This window comes from Myripristis murdjan, chromosome 23, assembly GCF_902150065.1.
Source record: "Myripristis murdjan chromosome 23, fMyrMur1.1, whole genome shotgun sequence".
Lineage (NCBI taxonomy): Eukaryota > Metazoa > Chordata > Actinopteri > Holocentriformes > Holocentridae > Myripristis > Myripristis murdjan.
In genome coordinates this window covers 1922748-1944128 of record NC_044002.1, presented here as the reverse complement: position 1 = coordinate 1944128, position 21381 = coordinate 1922748, and the positions used below count along the sequence as shown (strand labels likewise).

Here is a 21381-nt window from a genome sequence, read left to right as displayed (position 1 = left end):
CATTCTTCCGCTTGTAATTCAGTTATTTCATATGTTTCCAGTGATTTCATATGTTTCCCAGAGTGACTTGGCCCTTTCTTGAAACACAATGAGCTGTTTATCTTCACAATATATCACAGTTTATTTAAGACAAGAGTGGACCTTAATCCGGGATAGTTAATCAGATTAAATTAGATTAGATTAGATTGCCTTTATTGTCACTGTATATGCATGCAATGGAATTAAAATTGCCACTCTGTGGTGCATAAAAACATAAGACATGAATAAAAATATGCAATATAAGTAAGACATAAAACATAGAGCAGAATAATATTGTGTAAAGTGTGGTCATATTATGTAACGTGCGGATGTGTAGCAGCATGGGTCTCAGGTGCTTTTCAGGTGCTTTTTAAAGTGCAAAGTGCTTTGGGGAACAAACTGTCTGAATCTTCAGGTGCATGCATGTCTTGGCTCATCTGTAATCAAGGCCTAAAACATGGCTTTTCAATACAAAGATTCGTATCCGATTACTTGCTTCTGGACTGTGGAGTCCTTGATTTCACTTAAAGCAAGGATCTACCAAATCATTTTTTCTTGGTTTTGGCAACACCTTGGTCATTGCTTTGGTGTTGTGCACTCAGCACTAGCCCTGCGCAGCAATAGAGACTCTCAGTGAAGTATGGTGTCTCTTTCTGACTCATATTTAGTTTAAACAACTCACTGTGTCCATAAACATAAAACACATCACACAGAATTATGTGGAAAAGGAGTTGAGATAGAGGATACACAGTGTTTCTCCTCTGACAAACAGCAGGAATCTGAAGTCAAACCTGCACCAAGGAGGTTTCATTTAAACCTTCATTTACTTCAGGAATAATCTTTGAACTGGAAATCATATCATTTAAATCCAGATTAAGATAAAACTATTTCAACTATTCAACCCATGACCCAAAAACTGAATTAGAATTATTCCAATGTTAAAGGACATGTTTGTCTACAACATGTCTTACGGCTACATTGCGTCCTGGTCTATTGAGGCTACTGTTTGGTGGACAAAGAGATATCTGTGCCTCTGTTATAACAGATTCTTCCCTGTATGATTACCGCATGCCAGTGAAAATGACAGCTCTGGAAAGATACACTTTGATTCTGAGGGACTGACACCAAAAACAGGGTTTTTTTTTTGGTCATGTTTTAGATCGCTGAATTTTTCTGACTGATTTCTCTTGACATTATGACATTTCGCCAGCTGTCCACATGAATTAGAACACACCACCAAACAACAAACTAGGCCATGGAGCTAAAGGAACATTGATAATAGCCGTTTTAAAAAAAAAGGCCCTTACCAGTGATTTTTAATGTTTGACCACTTTACGACAATTCACATTTTATGTTGCAACAAATCATGTGGAAGTAGCCTACTAAAGGTTTGACAATACATAATCAAAATCCCTCAATTTGAAATTTTGGTTGAAACACCCGATGTATAATGTTCTGCTTCTGCTGCTAACAAAGTCATTGCCATTCATAAACCACAGAGCTGATCATTCTGTGTGTAAAGCAAATGTTTCCTCTGGAACTATTTTCTGGCAGAGAGACCATCCTAACACCACCCAATTTCAAGTCATCAAAACACAACTGTGCTGCTGCATTTAGGAAAACTAATGTGGAGGACTTTATTGCAGTGATGGAATACTGGTGTGAAGAAAGTTTGAAGTCTCTGAACGTTCATTTTGATATTGTAGAGGAATGAATGGAAACCAATGGCTGGATGAAAGGGAGGAAAAAGTAATACTGGAGTTGTAAAATACAATTGCTTGCTTTGGGAAAAGACTGGGAAAAGCTAAACATGCAAAATAGCTAAGACGGTCCTTTAAGGGCTCAAGGATGGATGTTTCCTTTAAGGCTTTAGGTTATAACTCCAAGCTTAGCTCCAAACTTCTTTCACTGATGCCAGCTTGACATGTCAAGACTCTGTGCTTCTTCTCTCTGTTCTCCCAGCAGGGGTCAAGGCATCCAGGATAACCCTCCAAATAGGGGCCATTCTCAAACCTGGCTGGAGGGGAATACACTGCATATGGACTGCCTTTTCTAGTTTCGCCTTTCCAGACCCTGAGGGAGCTTTGCTTCCTCCGGTTGCCATCCTTTTGAATGGTGCATCGCCATGGCCAAGAACTGTGTGCGAGCGGCAGGAGGTGTGGGAGGAAAGTAGAAGGTGCCGATAAGAAATCATCTGAGGGTATATCTTTTTCAAAGCATAAGATAAAAATCATGCTCCTGCCACTGAGAAAGCACAAGGTGTGTGTCTAGCCAGAGACTAGCAATGTGTGGGAGAGGAAAATCAGCTCTGAACCTCCTCTTATTCTTAGTATATGCTTAGTCATTACTAATCAGGGAAATGAAATTACACTACAGAGTTGCCTCTTCCCCTAAAGGTGTTCAGCAGAAGATTAGCTGGGGCTGTCACAATTCCCCCGTTATGCAGATACATCTTGATATTTCAGTGTAAAATTAGGTTATGCATTTAATCCACAAAATGTGTTTGTTTTGCTCTTTGATGTGTGCACTCGTGCTCCCTCAGGACACAACTACAGTCAGTACCATGACAACAGTGGCAATGAAGTTCTTTGTAAACTATCTGATAAATGCAATTCAGACAGATATACAGACATAAAGGCAGTTATTCACCAAGAACTGAAATTAAATTAGCATACTATGTAAGCTGAAGTATTAATATAAAATGTTTATTACAAAGCAGAAAATAAATGAATAATGCACTGTCACAATTTTAGATGGTTTCAAACACATAAGTAATGTAACTGGTGATTGAAGTAACATAATAGAGTAAACATGATACTGATAGTTTTGAATGTTTTATTTCTACTAAGCTGTGTATGTGCATCAGTCTATCATGTTATATTTGCTTCAAAATAGCAATTGTTGAATCTGTGCATTAGCATACTGATCAGCCAGTGTGAACTGACTGAAAGGGAGCTTTCCATTGCACCTATTCAACTTTAAGAAAACACAAGGCTTTTAAAAGAAGAACTGATTTACAAAAGCATATTTGGATGACTACATGAGTAAATAAAATGTCCAAATACAATTTCACAGTCAAACTAAATGCTTCCTGATATATCACAAAACTGGTGAATCGGTCAAAACCTAAAATGATGTCATTATTACAGCAGCTGTAGTATTACAATCTAATTTGTCAAAGTATTATTTTGTTGAAAATTAATTGCAATAATGACTATCCCTCTAGAAGGAAATTGGACAGTGTAGCTCATATACAGTATTGAGCCAATATCCTGGGTCTAGACCAAGAAGGCTGACTGCCCATCTATGAGGATGGGTTATTCCAGCCAATCAGTCGAACTCCCACTGAGCTAAAAGGTGGTCTGCTATAGTGCTGAGGCAGCATGCTACCAACACTTAAGACTGCAATCAGTGTGGAGATCTCAGCATGACTGGGTTAATTCTCTTATATTATTCAGCTGACAGTGAGACACATCCCAGTGGCAAACCAATATCATAACTGGGTGAGGATTAGGCTAATAGGAGCAAAATGCCAACCTATAATATGATCGGACCCTGATCTTTCTCAGCATGGCCATGGTACCCTTGATCCTGTAAACTATCATACGGTCATACTCAACAACCGTGTATGTGCCATTACCTAGTAACACAGTACGCTGTATTATTATGCACAACAATGGCTTTCATTAGTCCGTTACAACTGGAAATTTCTGCAGTTTAAACAAAAGTTTACTGAAATTCACATTAAAGGAATGGTTTGCCCATTTTGAAAAATTGTGTATACCGTATTTCACCAATTAATCACCCGGGCGTTTAATATGCAAAATCGACTTGGACCCCGGGCGTTTAAAAGAACCAGGCGGCTATTCGCTGCAGGCCTTTATTTATGTTTTCACCAGGACATTATCGTGATGACAGCTGCTGTCCAATATATTTTCAGTCGGTTGATTTAAGATTACGGTACACCCTTTTTTTCTAATGTTAGCTAGCGCTCTTATTTTGACAGAAAATGGAAGTGCTGCACTGTTAGTCTGCAGCTAACTGTTTACTTCTGCAAAAATAAGGTGAGTAGCCTTATTTTGGGTTACCTCATTATGATGCAAATAATTGCCCCGGCGGTTATTCGGGTGGGCGTTTAATACGCAAAATGGGTGCAGACCCCAGGCGATTATAAGAACCCGGCGGCTATTTGCGGCCGGGCGATTCATTGGTGAAATAAGGTAATTTCACTTTCCCTCTTTGCTGTTCTGTGGTGGTGATGGTGCTGTGTTCCTCTCATTGTTACTGAGTGCTGGATACTGACTAGAGGTTAGCTTTTAACTGTTTTAACTGCTAGCCTCCTGCCACTGACTAACCCCTGCTAACATTTTTAAAAATAAACACTTTAATAAATAATAATATGACATTTTTCAAAACAGGTGAACTATCTCTTTAACTAAATTAAACAATTTTTTAATAAAATAAAAAAAAAAGACAAAAACAGATTTGGTGTGCTTGAGGTAGCAGTGGCTGGCAGGCTCCTGAAAGTGCAGAGGTTACTGGATCTTTCAAGATGTGACCAAACTATTGTCGGTGTGTGCTAGGTAATCACATGTCCATTTTAGTTTCAGAAAGTGACACTTAAGTAAAATGATGTTCACCCTTTTTTGATTGGATTAAGGTGGTTGTTTTGAAGAATGTTAGGATGCTAACAGTTAGCATTTGGAGCATCCAGCACTCAGTAACAATGTCCTTCATAACAGCTAAGGGGGAAGTGAAAAAATTTTTCAGAATGTATGAACTATCCTTTTAATGTTGCTCTCCTGCCAGGAGTCATGACATATGTCTTAAACTAAAATTATTAGACCAAATAAAATGGTAGCCAGCAGCATGAAATATTCTCTTATAATGTGCACTATCAAATCAATAGTGATCCCCGGCGCAGCATGGCACTCACCTCACACTTATCCACTGCTGGCTGCTGCACACAGTCTGAGCTATTTCCTGCTGCAGCAGCTTTCTGACCCTCATTGTCACCGGTGCCTTCCTCTGAATGGGTACGGCTTTGGTTGCCACGGTGACTGGAGTTGGGAAGCCGTGCCGGCGGGCTCCTGGGTGGCTGGTTGAGCTCGCGGCGCAGAGCCCGGTTTTCCTCCTCCACGGCCCGAACCCGAAGCTCCAGCGCCTGGCGCTCCCCGGCCCCACCCACTGGTGTGGACGACTGGGCCTCCAACGGTGACAGAGGAAGTGGCTTCACTGTGGGGTTCAGACAGAGAGAGAGGATAAACATGAGAAATGCCCTTGCATTCTCATTAATATTACACATAAATATTGATAATACAAGGACTTACTGTCTTACTGTCCCACAGTTTGTATCATCTGCACCTGGCATCAAAAAAAGGTTACCCATATCCTCTCAATAATTCACTGAAAATTTGCTTCAAGTGCCAATTAAGCTGTTCTAACAAATTAGATGGCATCAAAAACAAAGAAAAAACTGCAGTGGATTTTTAACAAGAGGAGTGCCATTTTATTCAGACAATTAAAACTTAACAGGCCTGAACTTTTATTTAAAATTCAGCAATGTCAGGGAAGAGAATATGATTAAAAATGGAAGAAAAGTGAAAAGTGAAAGAAAAGGCATACTTCAATGTCCTGAGAACTACAGGACTTTGTAGACCAAAATGTTTTTCCACATTCAAGTCATTAGAAGTACTTTTTCTCTTGCTCTCTCTCTCTCAAGCCCTGTGCCCTACATAGTAAATTTCTAATTAGCAGTCAGATCTAAATGTTGATGCATCTCAAGCCAGGCAGTACACAGAAATCATTCAATCAGCATTGTCAATACTGACAGTAGGGCTACACATGCTCTGTGTATCTGATTCAAGTCAGGAGCAATTTTCTCCCCTCTTCTCTGACTGCTTCAAATATGAACAAGCAGCCCTGGATCCTTAAGAGAGAGGAAAGCCTTTACAGAGATGGTGAAGCTCTCTCTCTCTCTCTCTCAGCACATCTCAGAAACCTCAGCAGCTCCCTAAGGGGCGAAGAAGACCTTGGATGAAGGCCATTAAAGAACACAATGGGTTGCTTATACAGGAATTCACTGGGGGGAAAACAGCAAAAAATAACTATGGATGTTAGAGTATACCAGGGAAGCAGAGGCGTTATAGGTCTTATTACATGTATTGATCACTGTTGTGAAATGGATGGCTTTGCAGTATGATACCATCTGTCATTTCAACAAGTTGAGTTCCCCTACTGGGAAAGCCACCTTCCTCTTTGGCCTGAAGTTTGGCACAGGAGGAATGTGGGCTGTCGTACAAACGGGGGGAAAAGAGGCATCCCTGTACTCCCCAGGCATAAGGCCATTTCTAAAATCACAGAGATTTCCCTATCAAAAAGAGAAAATTCCAAAGAAAATTATGTATCACACTGAACAAATGCTGCCATTTTTCTTCACTTCACTTGTTCACTGAAAAGTTTAAGGCCTCTAAATTCTGCCCGGAATGAAAGGAAGTAATGTTATGAAATCTATCTTATCAGTGGTCTTGGCTCGGTTTGCTCCCTAACCAAGTGTACTAATGAAGTGGCACGGTTTTGTTTTCCTTCAGATTTATGGTTCCCCACAGCCACAAGATATAAAGGCAGCCAGCATATACAAGAGCCTTTCAACCACGGAGGGCCACTAAAACCTCTCCCGGAAAAACCAAAGCACCTTCTGGACTCCATTTCGTCCAAGCTGTAATTAATTTGCTGAGTGGATTTGCTGGGCCTAATCCCACTGAACTGGACCGAGTGTCCATTGTTTGCGCCGCTCAGAAATTGCATATGGCAATCTCTGAGCAGATGCACCTGGTCTTCTATGCAGCCAAGCCAATTCATTTGGCTTTCAGATATTTGTCATGAAGCTCATCATCTACATGCAAACAAAAGCTTTAGCAATGCACATGAGTAAGATCTTCCGTTTTGGGGTGGGAAAGATAACACTGTGTGAACATAATGTGAAAAACACTTTTTTTTTTTTTTTTTTGTTAATTCTACTAGGATTGATAATGCATGTTCGGGCAATCTGTGTTTGAGACTGAAAATGTTCTCATCCTCTGTGAAATCTAAATATGTAGAAGGTGAATTGCCATAATGGCCTAATAGCATGTGACCTCCCTAATTAGCATATATGCACAATGCATGGTGAGAATGTGAGACCCAACATATTAAAATGAGTGCAGAGTGTGTCAGCTCCTTGTGATAATTAAAGCTCATGTGCCCGTGCTCTTAGCAGACCCAGCCGACCTCTTAGCCAAATATTGGATACACTTCTACCACTTGGTGAGGGTGATTCATGGACTGTTTGGATGCCGTGCTCCCAGTGCGTTCATGTGTGTCAGATTTAATTGTCATCGGCTGTAATGCTCCATACATCCCCTCCAGTTTCCACGGAGCCATCTGCTGGCTGGTGACATGATATCCATCATGTGACTGCATCTGTTCACCTGGCAGGCAGCATGAATCACGGCGGTGCACTGGCCAGCCACCATTTTGACTTATCACTTGTTTAAGGAGGGGAGAGTGAACATCATCCAGAAAGACAAGAAGGGAAAGAAGCAGGAAGAGTTGGCCCATGGCACGACTTAAAGACACCTAACTGTGAGACTCTAAAAAAAAACCATCTTTTTTTAAAAATGAATGTTATTCATTGCTATGCCTGTGGCGGTTCTGTGTTTAAGGATGCAAATAAAATTGTAGGCATATTCGCACATTCCTGAATGTGGTGCAGAGCCCAAATAACAGATTTTGAAAAGATTCAGCTTCTTATATTCACTTCTTACATGCGCAAATTTAATGAGGGAAACATTGTAATTAGCTTGTGAGTTGTGAGCCGCACCACATTGAGGGATGTGCGAATATGCCTGCATGTATCTTTTGAACTGTGCATCAGTACGCCTCGTTTTTTGACCTTTATTTATCCAGTGGTGGTTCGGCAACCATGCATACTCTTTAGTGATGCCTCACTTCACATTCATGCTCATTCAAAGGGAAGAAAAAACAGCAGGTTGACGGACAGTAAGCACTCTATAAAAGAGGAAACTGAAAAAATTTCATCATAAAATAACTACTAGATTGCACTGAACAGGATAAACACATCCACGGGTAGGTTTTTCCATTCAAAGTGCTACCACAATCTTCCACCGCTGGTCACATAGAAACTTACTGGGAGCAATAAGGTGTCAAGTGCCATGCTGCAGGGAAGTAATATCTGTTGACCAACATACTTCCCTGCTCATTTGCCCAGCTGGTGAGGACATTTGAACAAGGATCGCTCTCTTTCTCTTACACCAGGGATACTCAAATACCTGAACCTGGGGGCCACTTTGGGAAAATGGCAAGGGGCCAGGGGCCAGTTGATAAAATGACAACATTAATGATACTTGATTACTTCTCTCTTTCATTTGTTTTATTTTCATAAAAAGTATCAAAAAGGTAAGTGCAATGATAGTCTTTTATGGCTTGGCTTTTCATTTCTATTATGTCCACGACACAGTTTGTAATCAAATGAATTTGCCACATTTTTCCTCAATATTGAATAATTCTGTAAGCGCAATTTGCACATTCAACACAAACAACTTTTGACATGAACAACAAATGTACATGAATAGCTTTCTGTGCGTCTGTCTGCTGTCAGGTGGGTTAACACTGAAGACACCTGACCTGGCCCACATTCAACACAAATCTGTTCTGAGTGAGGGCAGTCTTGCCTGTTTAGATGAGTTATTAATTATATACTAGTAATGTAATTAATGATACGATGATATCTTTATTACAATTTAAAAATAATAATAATTTTGATAGCATTATTTTGTATTTAATCATTTTATTTTTATTGTTGATAGATTGCTTGGAGGGCCAGTCAAAATTGCGTCACGGGCCGGAGGTGGTCTGCGAGCCGGACTTTCAGTATACCTGTCTTACACTTACGTAACTGCCCGATACATTTGATTTTGATCAGGGTGTATAGCTCTGAGAAATAATGGGCAGGATGCAGTACAGAGTTTCTTTTTGGGATATTTGCAGGTTTAGGCAAGTTAGATTTATGACTTTTTAAAACTACTTTAATCCCACATGAAATGAGCTTCCCGTTGAACTCAGAACTGGAATAAATTCAGCTTCCTACATGAAAAAGTCTGAACGTTGGAAGTATAGTGGAGTTCTTTGAAGCCAACAGAGGGATACAGTTGTTGGAACAGATAGATATGGCAACCAAACTATATGTCCTGATATGCAATATTCCTGTTTCCTTTTTTTTTTCCCCCAATAAAGGTGTTGGCGGTGGTCGTGTGATTCAGATACTCATTACACAATAATAAAGCTGGTAAACTGCCTTGGTTAGTGACTTTGCATATAGTTGCATAATTGGATGTATGGTATTCTGTATGACAGGTGCTAACTCATTTGAATGCCCATTGGACATTAATCATTTATGTTATATTAGATTATGACACAATATATTATGTATACAATCCATCAGCTCATTCTCCCTAACTGTACTACCAGTGAGGATACATGCTGGATACGTGGTGCTTCAAAAAAACAAAACTATTTATCTTTATGATGTTGATATTGTTCAAAGAGTGCTGCAGAGGATTTGAGAATAATGGCCAGTTAGCATCTGCACATCTACATTCCTGTAACTACAGGATTTAGTAAATAATATTTATTTCCATTACTACCTCTACAACATTTGCATTAGCAATTCTCAGTTTGCAGTACAAGTGTCCTGAGTTTTTTTTTTTTTTTTTTTTTTTTTTTTAATGCATCACAGAGAGGCAACTGTCTACATTTTCATGAGATCCGTGTTGAACTGCTGTGTCTGAAATGCTTGTGGTACTAACCTTTATAGGCCAGCTGATGGCCCTTATGGTAGTGCTCCTGTTACTGCTAGGTTCCACTGTAGCTCTACTGGAAGACTAATTTTTCCTTTTCATGTTTCTCCACATTTCATATTGCTACTGGAAGTACTTGGCTAGTATGTGGAAGATGAATTCTCTGGTTTCCTGATAGGGTTAATTGTGAAATTTTACAAAATTGGATTGTTTCATTTAGTTTTAGCATACTGTTAGATGGACTTCTTCGCTGTGACAGGGCTTAACATACCAGTGGACAATACTCTTGGCCAGTTGACACATACACTTTGATGTGGTTTCTACAGAATACCCCTGGAATAAATAAATTAATAAATAAACAAATAAATCCATGTACCAACACGTACCCGAAGATTAATAAACTGTACCATCTTATAATAAATTCGTACCCTCAGATTTGTTTAGTGCACCCTCAGATTTTAAAACCGTATCCTTAGATTTACAAATTCATGCCCACGGATTTGCTACAATTTTTCCAAAAAGCTTTACTGACCATAATACAAAGATACAAACAAGGTGAGAGGTAGCCAAAAGGCATTACCATCATTATTTCTTTATAAAAAACACATAAAAAGGGAAAACTGATTTACATTGCCATGCTGATCCTGACTCAGTATTTTGCCCTTAATTTACATCAAATTCCATATAAAAAAAACAATAAAAAATACCATTAATCACAATTACATTATTTTTGCTGCATCAAAAATAAACAGAAAAAAACATTCATATAGTATGATGTTCTTGTTATTGTTTCATTTTTATTTTTCATTTTTATCTTTTTAAATTGTATTTTAATCTTATTTTACTAATTCAATTAAATTTTATAAATAATTAAACTCTGACAATTTCATTTCTCATCTTTATATATTAATAAAAATGATTGTAACATGAAAGAGTCCTTAACTTTGTCCAAATGTTAGATTACATTGAATGTCAATTCGGAATATTTCACAGTAATTACAGAATCACAATAAATATCGCATCAGCACCCAAGTATCATGAATCATATTGAGGAGTCCCTGCCAATTCCCATCCCTAATGTTCGCAGTCATAAAGCACATAACTAGTGCCAGTGTAGTTTCATTTAGTTTTCATGAATGTGAGCAACTCCTGCAGTTTCAAATCACTTTTTGGTTATTCAGGGTTTGGAACACCCTCTGCTGTAATCTGGGGTGTAATTGGGGTGTAAATTTGCATTACGATTCAGTGGTGCAGGGGCTTTATCACAGTGACATGATAAAGTTTCCATAAACACGAATGTCTCAATTAATGGGAAAAAAAGACGATGTTCTGTTTTGCTTCAGGCATTAACACTTGGAATATTCATGAGAAGAATGTAAATAAGTTATGAGGAGTGCAGTCACCGTGCATGGTCACCTCATTTGAGTAAGCATATTTAGTCTGCATCCCTTTAGTGCTTTTCTCTGCAAATTCGCTGATTCATGCCTTAGTAAGGCCTCAAATTCTATACAACATTACAGGCAAAACCAGCGTTGACTTGGGATGCTCCATCTCAATTAAAGCCCCTATAAACAACGGCTTACAAGTTTTGTTCCTGTTTACATCAGCACATGAGGAAATATAACAGTCAGTAAACGAGAGGCAGTGTTTTTACTGGGAAGCAAAACCTCATCTGATATTGGTGAAGCAGAGAGCTTTTCAGCTTCTCTGAGGCTGCTGATGCAGAGCACAGCTAAATCAAGTTACAGAGACTGAAGCTGTCATATTCTGTGGGGCTGAATCGGCAGGAGAATCCAGTGTTGTAGAGCGGTCTTGCACCCTCTGATGATGCTGAGTAAGTCACAACAGAGCTCAGACAACGCCCTATGAAAGTTAAAACTATTGAGGGAATTACAAACCAAAATATGTATTTTTTTTTTTCATCTTTGTATGTAAAAACATCATGAAACTGAGAATCTGAAGTCCCTTCTATTGCAGACAGGGGCCTATCGGTTGATTTCTCCTGAGTCAAACCAGCAGATTGATAGGGATTAAAGGCTACGGTGACATGTAAGAGCGGAGCGATCCAATCACAACATGACCTGTTTTTATTCCTGCTGCCTTCTACACCCCCATTTGACTGAGCCTTCAACTGCACCTATTATGCTCCACTAGGCTCAACAAATGCCAATGAGTAATAGCAAGAGTAACACCTTTTTACCAAGGATTATTTTACCAATCTACATCACAAGAGGAGGGACAGCATAGCAGTTTTTTTGTTTTTTTTTTTGTTTTGTTTGTTTTTCAGATGGATGGAGCTGTGCACTCATTTAGCTAGCAATGGCATCAGTCATGAACTTTCTGACTTAACTTCAAGCCTCCAAAATGGAAGTTTTTAGCAAGTGAGCTTGGGATATTTTCACTTTGCTGGACAGCTAGCTGATTTTACCAGGGTCCAGACAATAACATTTCCACAATCATTACCCTAAAATATCATTACCCTACAAGGGGAGTGCTGTAACAATGCAGCCTGTGAGAATTGCATTGTGTTCAAGTTATTGAATTTTAGGAGCTCTCACATCTTTTTCACCAGGTTTACCACCACTTTAAGTTACTCCTTAATAAGAGACACAAAAGGATTAGAAGTGATTTGCCAAAGCTCTTATGTTTAAACCGAGCCTTCAACAAGTACTCAAATAGTCTTTACACACCACAATACATAAATAAATGCTCCCTTAAGTATAACATTTTCCAGCCCATGTACGTATTTATTTAGTTCACCTGTCTCTAACCCTGGGGGTGAAACAATTTATCAATTAATTGGCAAGAAAATGAATTTTGATAATCGATCAGTCGTTTTAATTCATTTTAAAGTTATCGGCATTAATTATGTAAAAATGTCAAATATTTGCTGGACTTTTGGAAATCGGTATTAACATTTTATAGTCAAAAGAGTTACTCAAAAAAAAAAAAAAAAAAAAAAAAAAAAAAATCAACAAATTCATTGACAGTGAAAACAGTGATTAACTGCAGCCCTATCTAACTCCAGAGTTCATGTCCAGTCTGAGTCATGGTAGGATGACTGAGGATTACTAATGCTGGCTGTGATCAACAACATGCACACTCCACAGTTGCCATGACATTGACATCACTTGCTGCCACATCCTGTGCATGTGTACATACATACGTGCAGTCACACAAACACACATACACAGTGCAACCAATCTCTAACGATCAGCCAAACCACAAAAGGTCAGGAGGCATCCATCAAACTAAAGTCTGTGCCTCTGCCCTGAGCTTGCTGACAGGGGTTATGAAGGTTACCTCTGCAGTCTCATGGGGCATGAATGATTCTGGGTCGATGTAGATTGTCCCAAAGGGCACTCTAGAGAAAAGTGTGAAGTAAGTGAGCACAGGGGCAACATAAAATTCACAGATACATCATCTGCTTTATTGTTTTCAGGTGCCCTTCGCCATCTGCTGAATAAACCCTTAGGTAACAACTGTGCAATACACATGACTGTGCTCTGTATAATCGCCAGGGGGGCTAAGTCATACTGAGGACATTCATTTCCACTTCTGAGCTATCACAGGGATTGTTTTCCTTAGAATGATACCCCCTGAGCGGGCATATCTTTTTTGTGTGAATATTAAACACTCTCTCGATCATTTCTGAAAGGTTCAACTCACAGGTTCAACTCCCTGCCTTCAAAGGAACTTAAAATGAATTCTGCAAGAAGGTCAAACTAACACAGCAATGAACAGTGAATGTGATTAATGAGGAAGAGACAGTATTTAGCACTCATGGGGAAAGCCTTTGTTCTGAAATTAGTGTTTCTGTGCTCCTCTGTGAGCCTAGCTCAGGACTGCAGCACTGAGAACTGGGCTATTTGTATTTTGGCTTCTGCACTGTGGGAAGTAAAGGGAAGTAAACAACTTTCTTAATATTAAATCTTTTTCAATTTCATGACCATTTGTGTCAACGAATTACATTGCCATCAAGATGGCCTCAAAAATAAGTCTTCATTGCCAGAGCTTTATCTGCCTAAATGAGATTTCAGATTTAGGATTAGTCTTGGGCCATGAAAGAGCAGGGTGTTTGCTACTTCCATCAAGATACATTTTAAATAAATTTAAAACTTTTTAAAACTTTTTCATGCAAGCTCAAATTAAACAGCAGATGTAATATGAAGGCAGTATTAGGTATACATCAATCACGTTTCTGGGGCCAACTCTGATTATCTTTTTTTTTTTTTTTCCCAAACAGTGTGACTGGCTAATCCTAATATAATCCCAATCAAAATAAATTCATTTGATTTCCAAATATGATCAGCTCACATTTGTGATGCAGTTTTTAGGGACTGGGCAATTCAAACTGTGATTGGTCAATCATCAAAGACCTATTTAGAAGGTCTACTGACTGATTATGATTGGTGGCTGCTTGATGAGTGTACCACTAGACCACTAAAAAAATCTCCTAAATGACAAAAAAAAAACTTTTTTTCTAAATTCATAAAAAGTAAAACAAAATTAAATCAATGATATCTCAAGTGTGTCATGCATAGGGGATGACATTCAATGAGTGCCATCTATCACGACTGTGCTCACCTGGCACTTCTTTTTCCCTTTTGATTACATGTTCAACATTGCCCCCCAGCAAAAATTCAGAGACTTTTCTACACATTCACAACCCTGACATAAATGCCACAGTAAAATCATAATCATAAATCATTGGGTCTGTGAGATTGCACTGATTTCTCTCTGCTAAAACAGCACACCAAAAAGCTGCAGCATTTTAGATCTTTAAGCTTACTTTCAGACTTAAATCTCTATATTGTATGGAGCTTTTACGGCCTTGAGCTGAGTCTGCTTTTTTCCAGGCCCTGCGGACGCACTGGAAGACACTCGTTGTGCATTTTCCAGTAAGTGAACTGTGAAGTCTTTATTTGTAATCCTGTAGCAGACTTTAAGTATTTTTCCTCCCTGAACTTAAAGTTCTCTCCAGGGTCGGTCTATGTGGCAGCTCATCCGGAAGCGCAAAGGACCGCAGAGACTCACCGTCCCTCTCTCTCCCCTCTCTCTATCAGACAGAAAAACACAGCAGAGAATGAGAGAGAGTCAAAATGGGAGACAGAGCTGCTGGAAGAGGTTGGAGATGGCGAGAGTGCGAGAGTGTGAAAGGGAGAGTCCGAGCCAGTGGAACCACATTGTTCCTGTCTCACACATTCAGGCCTCACCTATAGCTGATGCTCCCTCCAGCCAGGTCCTTTCACAACTTATCATACTCCCCGCAACAATTCCCTACTGCCAGGAGTTTACTGCCAAATCAAATAATTACTTTGCAGACCTATTGCATTATGGGAACTTATTCACATGTACAGTCTCCAGTGACTGTGACCCCAAGTCAAAATTGTCAATTTAATCATAATTAATAATGGCACTGCCGCAGAATTTCAATCCTCCAAGACAAAGTCATTAAAATGGCTCAAAGAACCCCTGGACTAAATCGTCTTGAGGAAGTAATCAACTTTGGACAGGCCTCAGTAATTCATTAATATAACACCTCGAGAAAAAAGGGGGGAGAAGGGTGACTTTGTGTACTGCAAACTTCTATTCTCAAACTGCTGGAATAAGCAGAGCACAATGCCCTTGTTATTAAGGCATGATGGAGAAAACACCTCTGTGATGCAGCATCAGGTTGGAGACTTTTTTTTTTTTTCAGCAACAGCCATTTTGACATGAAATAGTTGGGTAAACATGACATAGCATGGGTGTTACTAGTTACATTAATTGAGGTTCTATTCCATTTCAGTGCACCAGAGTCTTTTCCAATGAGCCAGCATGAACAATAGCAGGCCCCTGGCTCTGCTGGATCTGAATGGAACAGAACCTTCATTGATGTCATTAGTAACACCTGCGTTCACCTGCGATTTCATGCCAAAACATCTGCTGTGAAAAAGGTCTGCTGCTTAACTACTCTCTATTAATACTGAAATAGCATGATAGCCGTCCGACCTACACCCAGGTCATGAAAGCCTTCACATTCGCTGTCCTTGCTGTCTGGATGGTCTGCCCAGTCAGAAAAGTACACGAGGAGTTCTGGAAAATCTTGTGGTATACACCAAGTGATACATTTAACTTTTCAAGTGTGTTTAGAATAAACAGAAAAAGAACTGCAGTTACCATGAGCAGCAATAGTCACCATGGCTGAAGAGACAAAGAAAAGCATGCTACCTACAGAGACGACATCAGCAGGAAACCCAGACACCTCCTTTGACTGACAAGTGATCGGTGGGAAGTGCAGACTACCATTTCAACAGTCAAGTTAAAAAATGGATACTATTTGATTTTTTTCAAATGCTGATATTAAAAAGGGACACCCAGTTTGACAAATCTGATATTATTTCAGTTCCATTCAAACTATTTAATAAACAAAAGCTTGATGTAGCAGAATTTTTACAGCTCAAAATGGCATACTTTCATACTTCTGTTTAAATTGTTCATATTTCTATTTTTTTATATTCCTTGTTTATTGTGTTTATATTGCTTACTGCTATTTATCATCTGTGTATACTGCATATTTCTTCTAAATTTGCACATTGACCTACATCTATGCACATTTTATACACCTATGCACACTTTTTTTGCACATTGCTTTTTGCACACTGGGTTGTACTTAGATCTTATTATGTTGTACTTAGATCTTATTCTTTATTTTTTATTTATTTAATCTGTAATCTGTGGATACTGCTGAAAAACTGTGGATATCCTTCGGGATGAATAAATCTATATATATCTATATATCTATCTATCTATCTATCTATCTATCTATCTATCTATCTACTAATAATAACCAATAATGGTACTTCCTTGTTTGTTTTTTTCAATATGAATGGTAGAGCTACTTTCTTGTAGCTTTATGTGTATGCAGAACATGGGAGCAAAGGAAAGGAAGCTTAGCCAGGAAGCTAGCCACAACCTAGCGAGTTTAATGTAGCTCCTTCAATGAAGAAAATACTCAACAGCAAACTCTCGCTACCTCTACATTTAGGGTTTAATTCCATGTCTGTGCTGGCTACTCCTCCGCTGGGATGGAGTGATACAGGAAGAGCAGAACTTACCAGATATTTCTGAATGTTTATAACAGGAAAAATATGGTTTTAACTGTAACTGGACCAAAATTATCCACGTACAGTTCATAGTAGTCATATGTGTTTTAACGGTGGGTACGACATCCAGTGGTGGCCCATTTGCATACCTTGAAAGTTCCCGGCTGATAGGTAGAGCCAGGTGAGTGCTGGGATGAAGAGCAGGGCGATGGAGGCCGCCAGGAACTTCCTGCGCCCGCGACACATCCCCAGCATCCTCTGGGCCAAGGCAAGTGGAAAGAGAGGTGAAGTGACCTCTATGTGGGCAGCAGCTGTTGTCCGGAGTGATTCATGGCACTATCTGGGACCAAGGGGATGGGAAGAAGAAGAAATAAGTAGGTAAGAGAAGGAACAAGGAGAAGCAATGTGAAACACTCTATAGGCATTTTCAAAGCTCCAGAAGTGGTGTCTGTTGTTCCCTAGTACAGGTAGAGCAGATACATCACTGAAATGTCTAAGCAAAAGGAAAAAAAAAATACAGTAAATTCTCAGTTCACTCATATTCTATAGGCCTGTCAATTCAGATTTTTTTTGTGCTTGAATTCAGAGCCAAAAAAGACAAGCAAAACCACAGAGAAGCTCTTACAGAGGCTCTTTCACTTCTGAAAAGGTTGAAGATGACTGGGGGGATGGATTACAAAGTCCCTAGAAAACCAACTCATCCAGCTCTAATGTATACATATCATAAAAGAATACAATTCTCAAAACACAGGGAATGTTAGCTGTGAGCATGGTAAAGTACAACCTACAGTTTAAGAGGATCAGTACATTTTTAAATGCTGCATAAATGTGTCAGTCATATACCGCGCAAATCTGCCTTTGATAATCTAGAGTAATTTTTGTCAATTTCTAGTGCAATGTTGAGCAAACAATATAGAAGACTCATTATATGATATTAGTCTAAATCCTCTTTCCATTACAACCACATTTGTCCAATTACCCGGTTGACCTCAGTCGATTTTTAATCTTCACTAAAGACCGCCCAGGGATGAGGCACAATACCTCTGGCTGGCAGAGCAGAGGCTGGCACATACACAAGCCAGGAGGCCAATTATCATAGTGTCACCCACGACAATGCAGGAGAGGGTGCGGTTTACAAAAATGTTGAAGTATTTATTTCCATCACTGTTCCCAGTGCTTATTGAATCTCTTGGGGCTTTTGTTGTTCCCTTGACAGTGTGAAGCATGAGGAGTCTGACTGGGTCAAATGAGGCTAGGGGAGATTAGAACAGTCTCTTGAACACAACAACCGCAGCTTTGATAGCAGGGCTCTGGATCATTTCAGTGGTTCCTTAGCCTTTGACCTCCGACTAATATTAGCTCTCCAACGGATAACGTGATCTACATTGCTAACGCTACGCTGAAGATAGGCATTACCATATGCAAGTGTGATGTCAGACTAGAAAGCAAGTGAAGCTAATGAAGACAGGATGCAGGGAGAAAAGGGGTCATCTACCAGAACATGAGCACAGACACTAACAGACGGAATCAGTTCGACTGGTGAGTTCACATAAGGGTCACAGTGATCCACTGGATTGCAGATCCAGATTGCGGATTGGACATTTGCTAAATATCAGACATCAGCAAGTCAGTGCTGTCCACCTCTGACATGATGCAGGATCCCTCCTGATCATAGATGAAGAAAATCTTTATCGCTGCCATATTTCAAGTATTCACTTTTTCTGTGTTCTTTGTGAATTAATTCATTTACAAGATGGTATGTACATTAGAGTTTCCCCTTGCTTTAAAGAGCTGCTGACCATTGAACGCCCCCAACACAGACACAAACACAAAAAAATAATTTTATTAGTCTGGATTTCAACAAAGTTGGAGTACCCCAGACTCTGTTAGTGGCCAAGATGTACAGTATTTTTTTTTCTTTCATTGTTATTTATCTGTTCCAACTGGCTGTCATTAGACAGTATTATTTTAAACAAGCACCGCATGTTCAGTGTAATAATATATATATATATATATATATATATATATATATATATATATATACACACATTGTATTGTCCATCATATTTAATGTGGCAAGGTTTTCTCCTGAATTTATATTACAAGGGGTGCTCTGGTAGCCCAGTTGGTAAAGTACATGCAGGTAGCCTACTGCTGCCTGCTAGCACTTTAAGAGGGAAAAAAAAATTTGATGAAGAATGTCAGTAAAAATGGTCTTTCTTGTATTAAGTATGATTTGTTTTAAAAAAAAAAACTGTACTGACAATGGTAAAATAAACAGATCAATATAAAAAGTTAATCTCTACTGTCCACCTTACACTTTTGCAAATGCAAGAGAGAATTGTTATCAATTATCATACAGGTATTAGCCACAACGAACAGATAATTATTGGTCGTCAGCCCTGAAATTTTATGTCGGTGCATCCCTGCTGATGTCAAATCATGGCATTCAGTTGCTGGCAAAGGCTGCAATTCAAGATCAGTCAAAAACCCATACAGGGCAATCACTAGTTCCTATTCTTCACAGAGAACAGTCCAGTTCAACAGTTGAGGCAAGCATAAAGTTGAATCCTAACTCATTACTCCCTTTCAACCCTTGGTCAAATTTAACTGAGCAAATGCTGACTGTGCTATATAGTTCCCATTCTCCAATCCCAACCCTTTAATTTTCCCAAAACCCTTGAGAGAGAATCTGAAAGGTAGAAGAGCTATGAATCATATTCAGTCTTTTCTAATCTTGCCCAATACTAAATGTAATGTGATAACCATACCCTCCATTCAGGTTTATAGTCATTGCCATAGATATCAACAGTGAGTCTTCCCTCATGGCTCGACAGTAAGTTAATAGAAAATGGAATTTAATATCCAGAGCTCAACAGTAAATTGCTGTGTGTTGACACTAAAAGTGATGAGCGATGATTACGGGAGCTATGGTCTATTGGTTAAAAAAGGCCATGGGGAAACGTGCAGAGAGAGTTGGATTGAACTGATCTCTCTGAAGGTAGGCGCAACAGAGGAGAAAAAATGCTCGGAGACTTACATTCTGGGCCTACATATACTTCACATGTAACATATTAGTCTCACACACACAGAACTCTTATGGACAGTCAGATTAAATAAAAAGGTTCCAGAATACAGACCACTGGTTGGCAGAGATAAGAGGAAGGCAAGTCAATTGCAAAACTTCTCCTTTGTTGCTGTATTTCAGTATTTGATTAAGAAAACCATAACAAATAATAAAGTTAAAAAAAGAGTGTAATAGGGCTGGGCAATAAAACAATGAGCAATACATTTTTTCCTCAATTATAAATATAAAACTGTTCAATGACAGAGTAGACAGTAGAGCATACGACTAATGTAACCTATTTTTGCTCACATTCATTTATTAAATTTAAACAAATGTGTACTTTTTTTTATCATTTTGACATAACCTGATATTCAGGTTGAAGGAGTATTCCATTTCCACTCCATTATTCAGTCTGAACTTGCACCCAAATTTGTTATCCATCTATTTCTGCAGGCGGAGGGACTTGTTTCCTGCTAACCAATCACTAGCGACTGACACGTCCACCTGCTGTGGCTGAACAGTTTTCAGTCAATGCGGGAGCTGCTTTAGCCAGTTTACAGCACTACTGCAAATCAGCCGAACTTAGCAACTTTAGCCACCTACAAAAATGTCAGTGTTGACACTCTGTACTGTTTATGCCAAGTCAGTGTGTTGGTGAAAGGGCTTGTAAGAAATTGCAAGAGCTTGGAGGTCCTTTCCAGTGGGGACAGTTGATAAATTAAATTAGACTTCTGCCAAATCCCATTGTCAGAGCGCAACCCCCACTCCCCCTCAAAATGCTTTCAACACACAACGCTGATCTGCTTTGAGTGTTTTTAGATTGTTTTTTTTTTTTTTTGTAAAAAAAACAAAAAAAAAAAAAAAAAAACACATTGATAGCATACAGGATTACGCTCCACTCCACCTCAAATGCTCTACTACTGCAGACCACATGGAATGGAATGCATGCTAAGATCACGAAAAAGCAGCCAACTGATGAAGTCAAACCAGAATTTAAATATTTCACTAAAGTATCAGACTGCTCCGAAAGGAACAGATGATGAGGACCAGAGTGGAAAGTCAGCAGTTGCAGTCTGCTGTTTTTTTTTTTTTTTTTTTTCCCCTCGGTAGACATGAGTGTGTAAACTGTTCACTTTTGTTAGTCTTGTCCTGTGTGGCAGAAGTCTTATATTTGCCGAGTCAATATAAAGAAACACAGTTCCACCTCGGTGCATTCCCTATCAGCTCCAATATCTTATCATTACAAGTTGTTTGACAGCTGCACAATGAAGGCTTTGTATTTATAACCATGTGTGATCCAGAGCCTGTATGAGCAAAAATACATGAAAGTCATTATTTAAATGAGCTAAGT

The 21381-nt window shown here is 39.1% G+C and overlaps 1 protein-coding gene across 2 annotated transcripts in view; it reads right to left on the bottom strand.

The window, feature by feature from the left end:
- large1 (LARGE xylosyl- and glucuronyltransferase 1) overlaps positions 1–21381 on the bottom strand; it is a 106738-nt gene that overhangs the window by 60366 nt on the left and 24991 nt on the right. The window contains exons 2-3 of one of the 2 annotated variants that reach the window (XM_030045566.1): positions 17113–17303; positions 4955–5253 (exon numbers count right to left, since the gene is read on the bottom strand). In XM_030045566.1, the coding sequence (XP_029901426.1) occupies positions 4955–5253; positions 17113–17218 (405 nt within the window). In that variant the 5' untranslated portion in view covers positions 17219–17303. The remainder of the gene's footprint in view (positions 1–4954; positions 5254–17112; positions 17304–21381) is intronic. The other variant, XM_030045568.1, reaches the window with a different exon arrangement.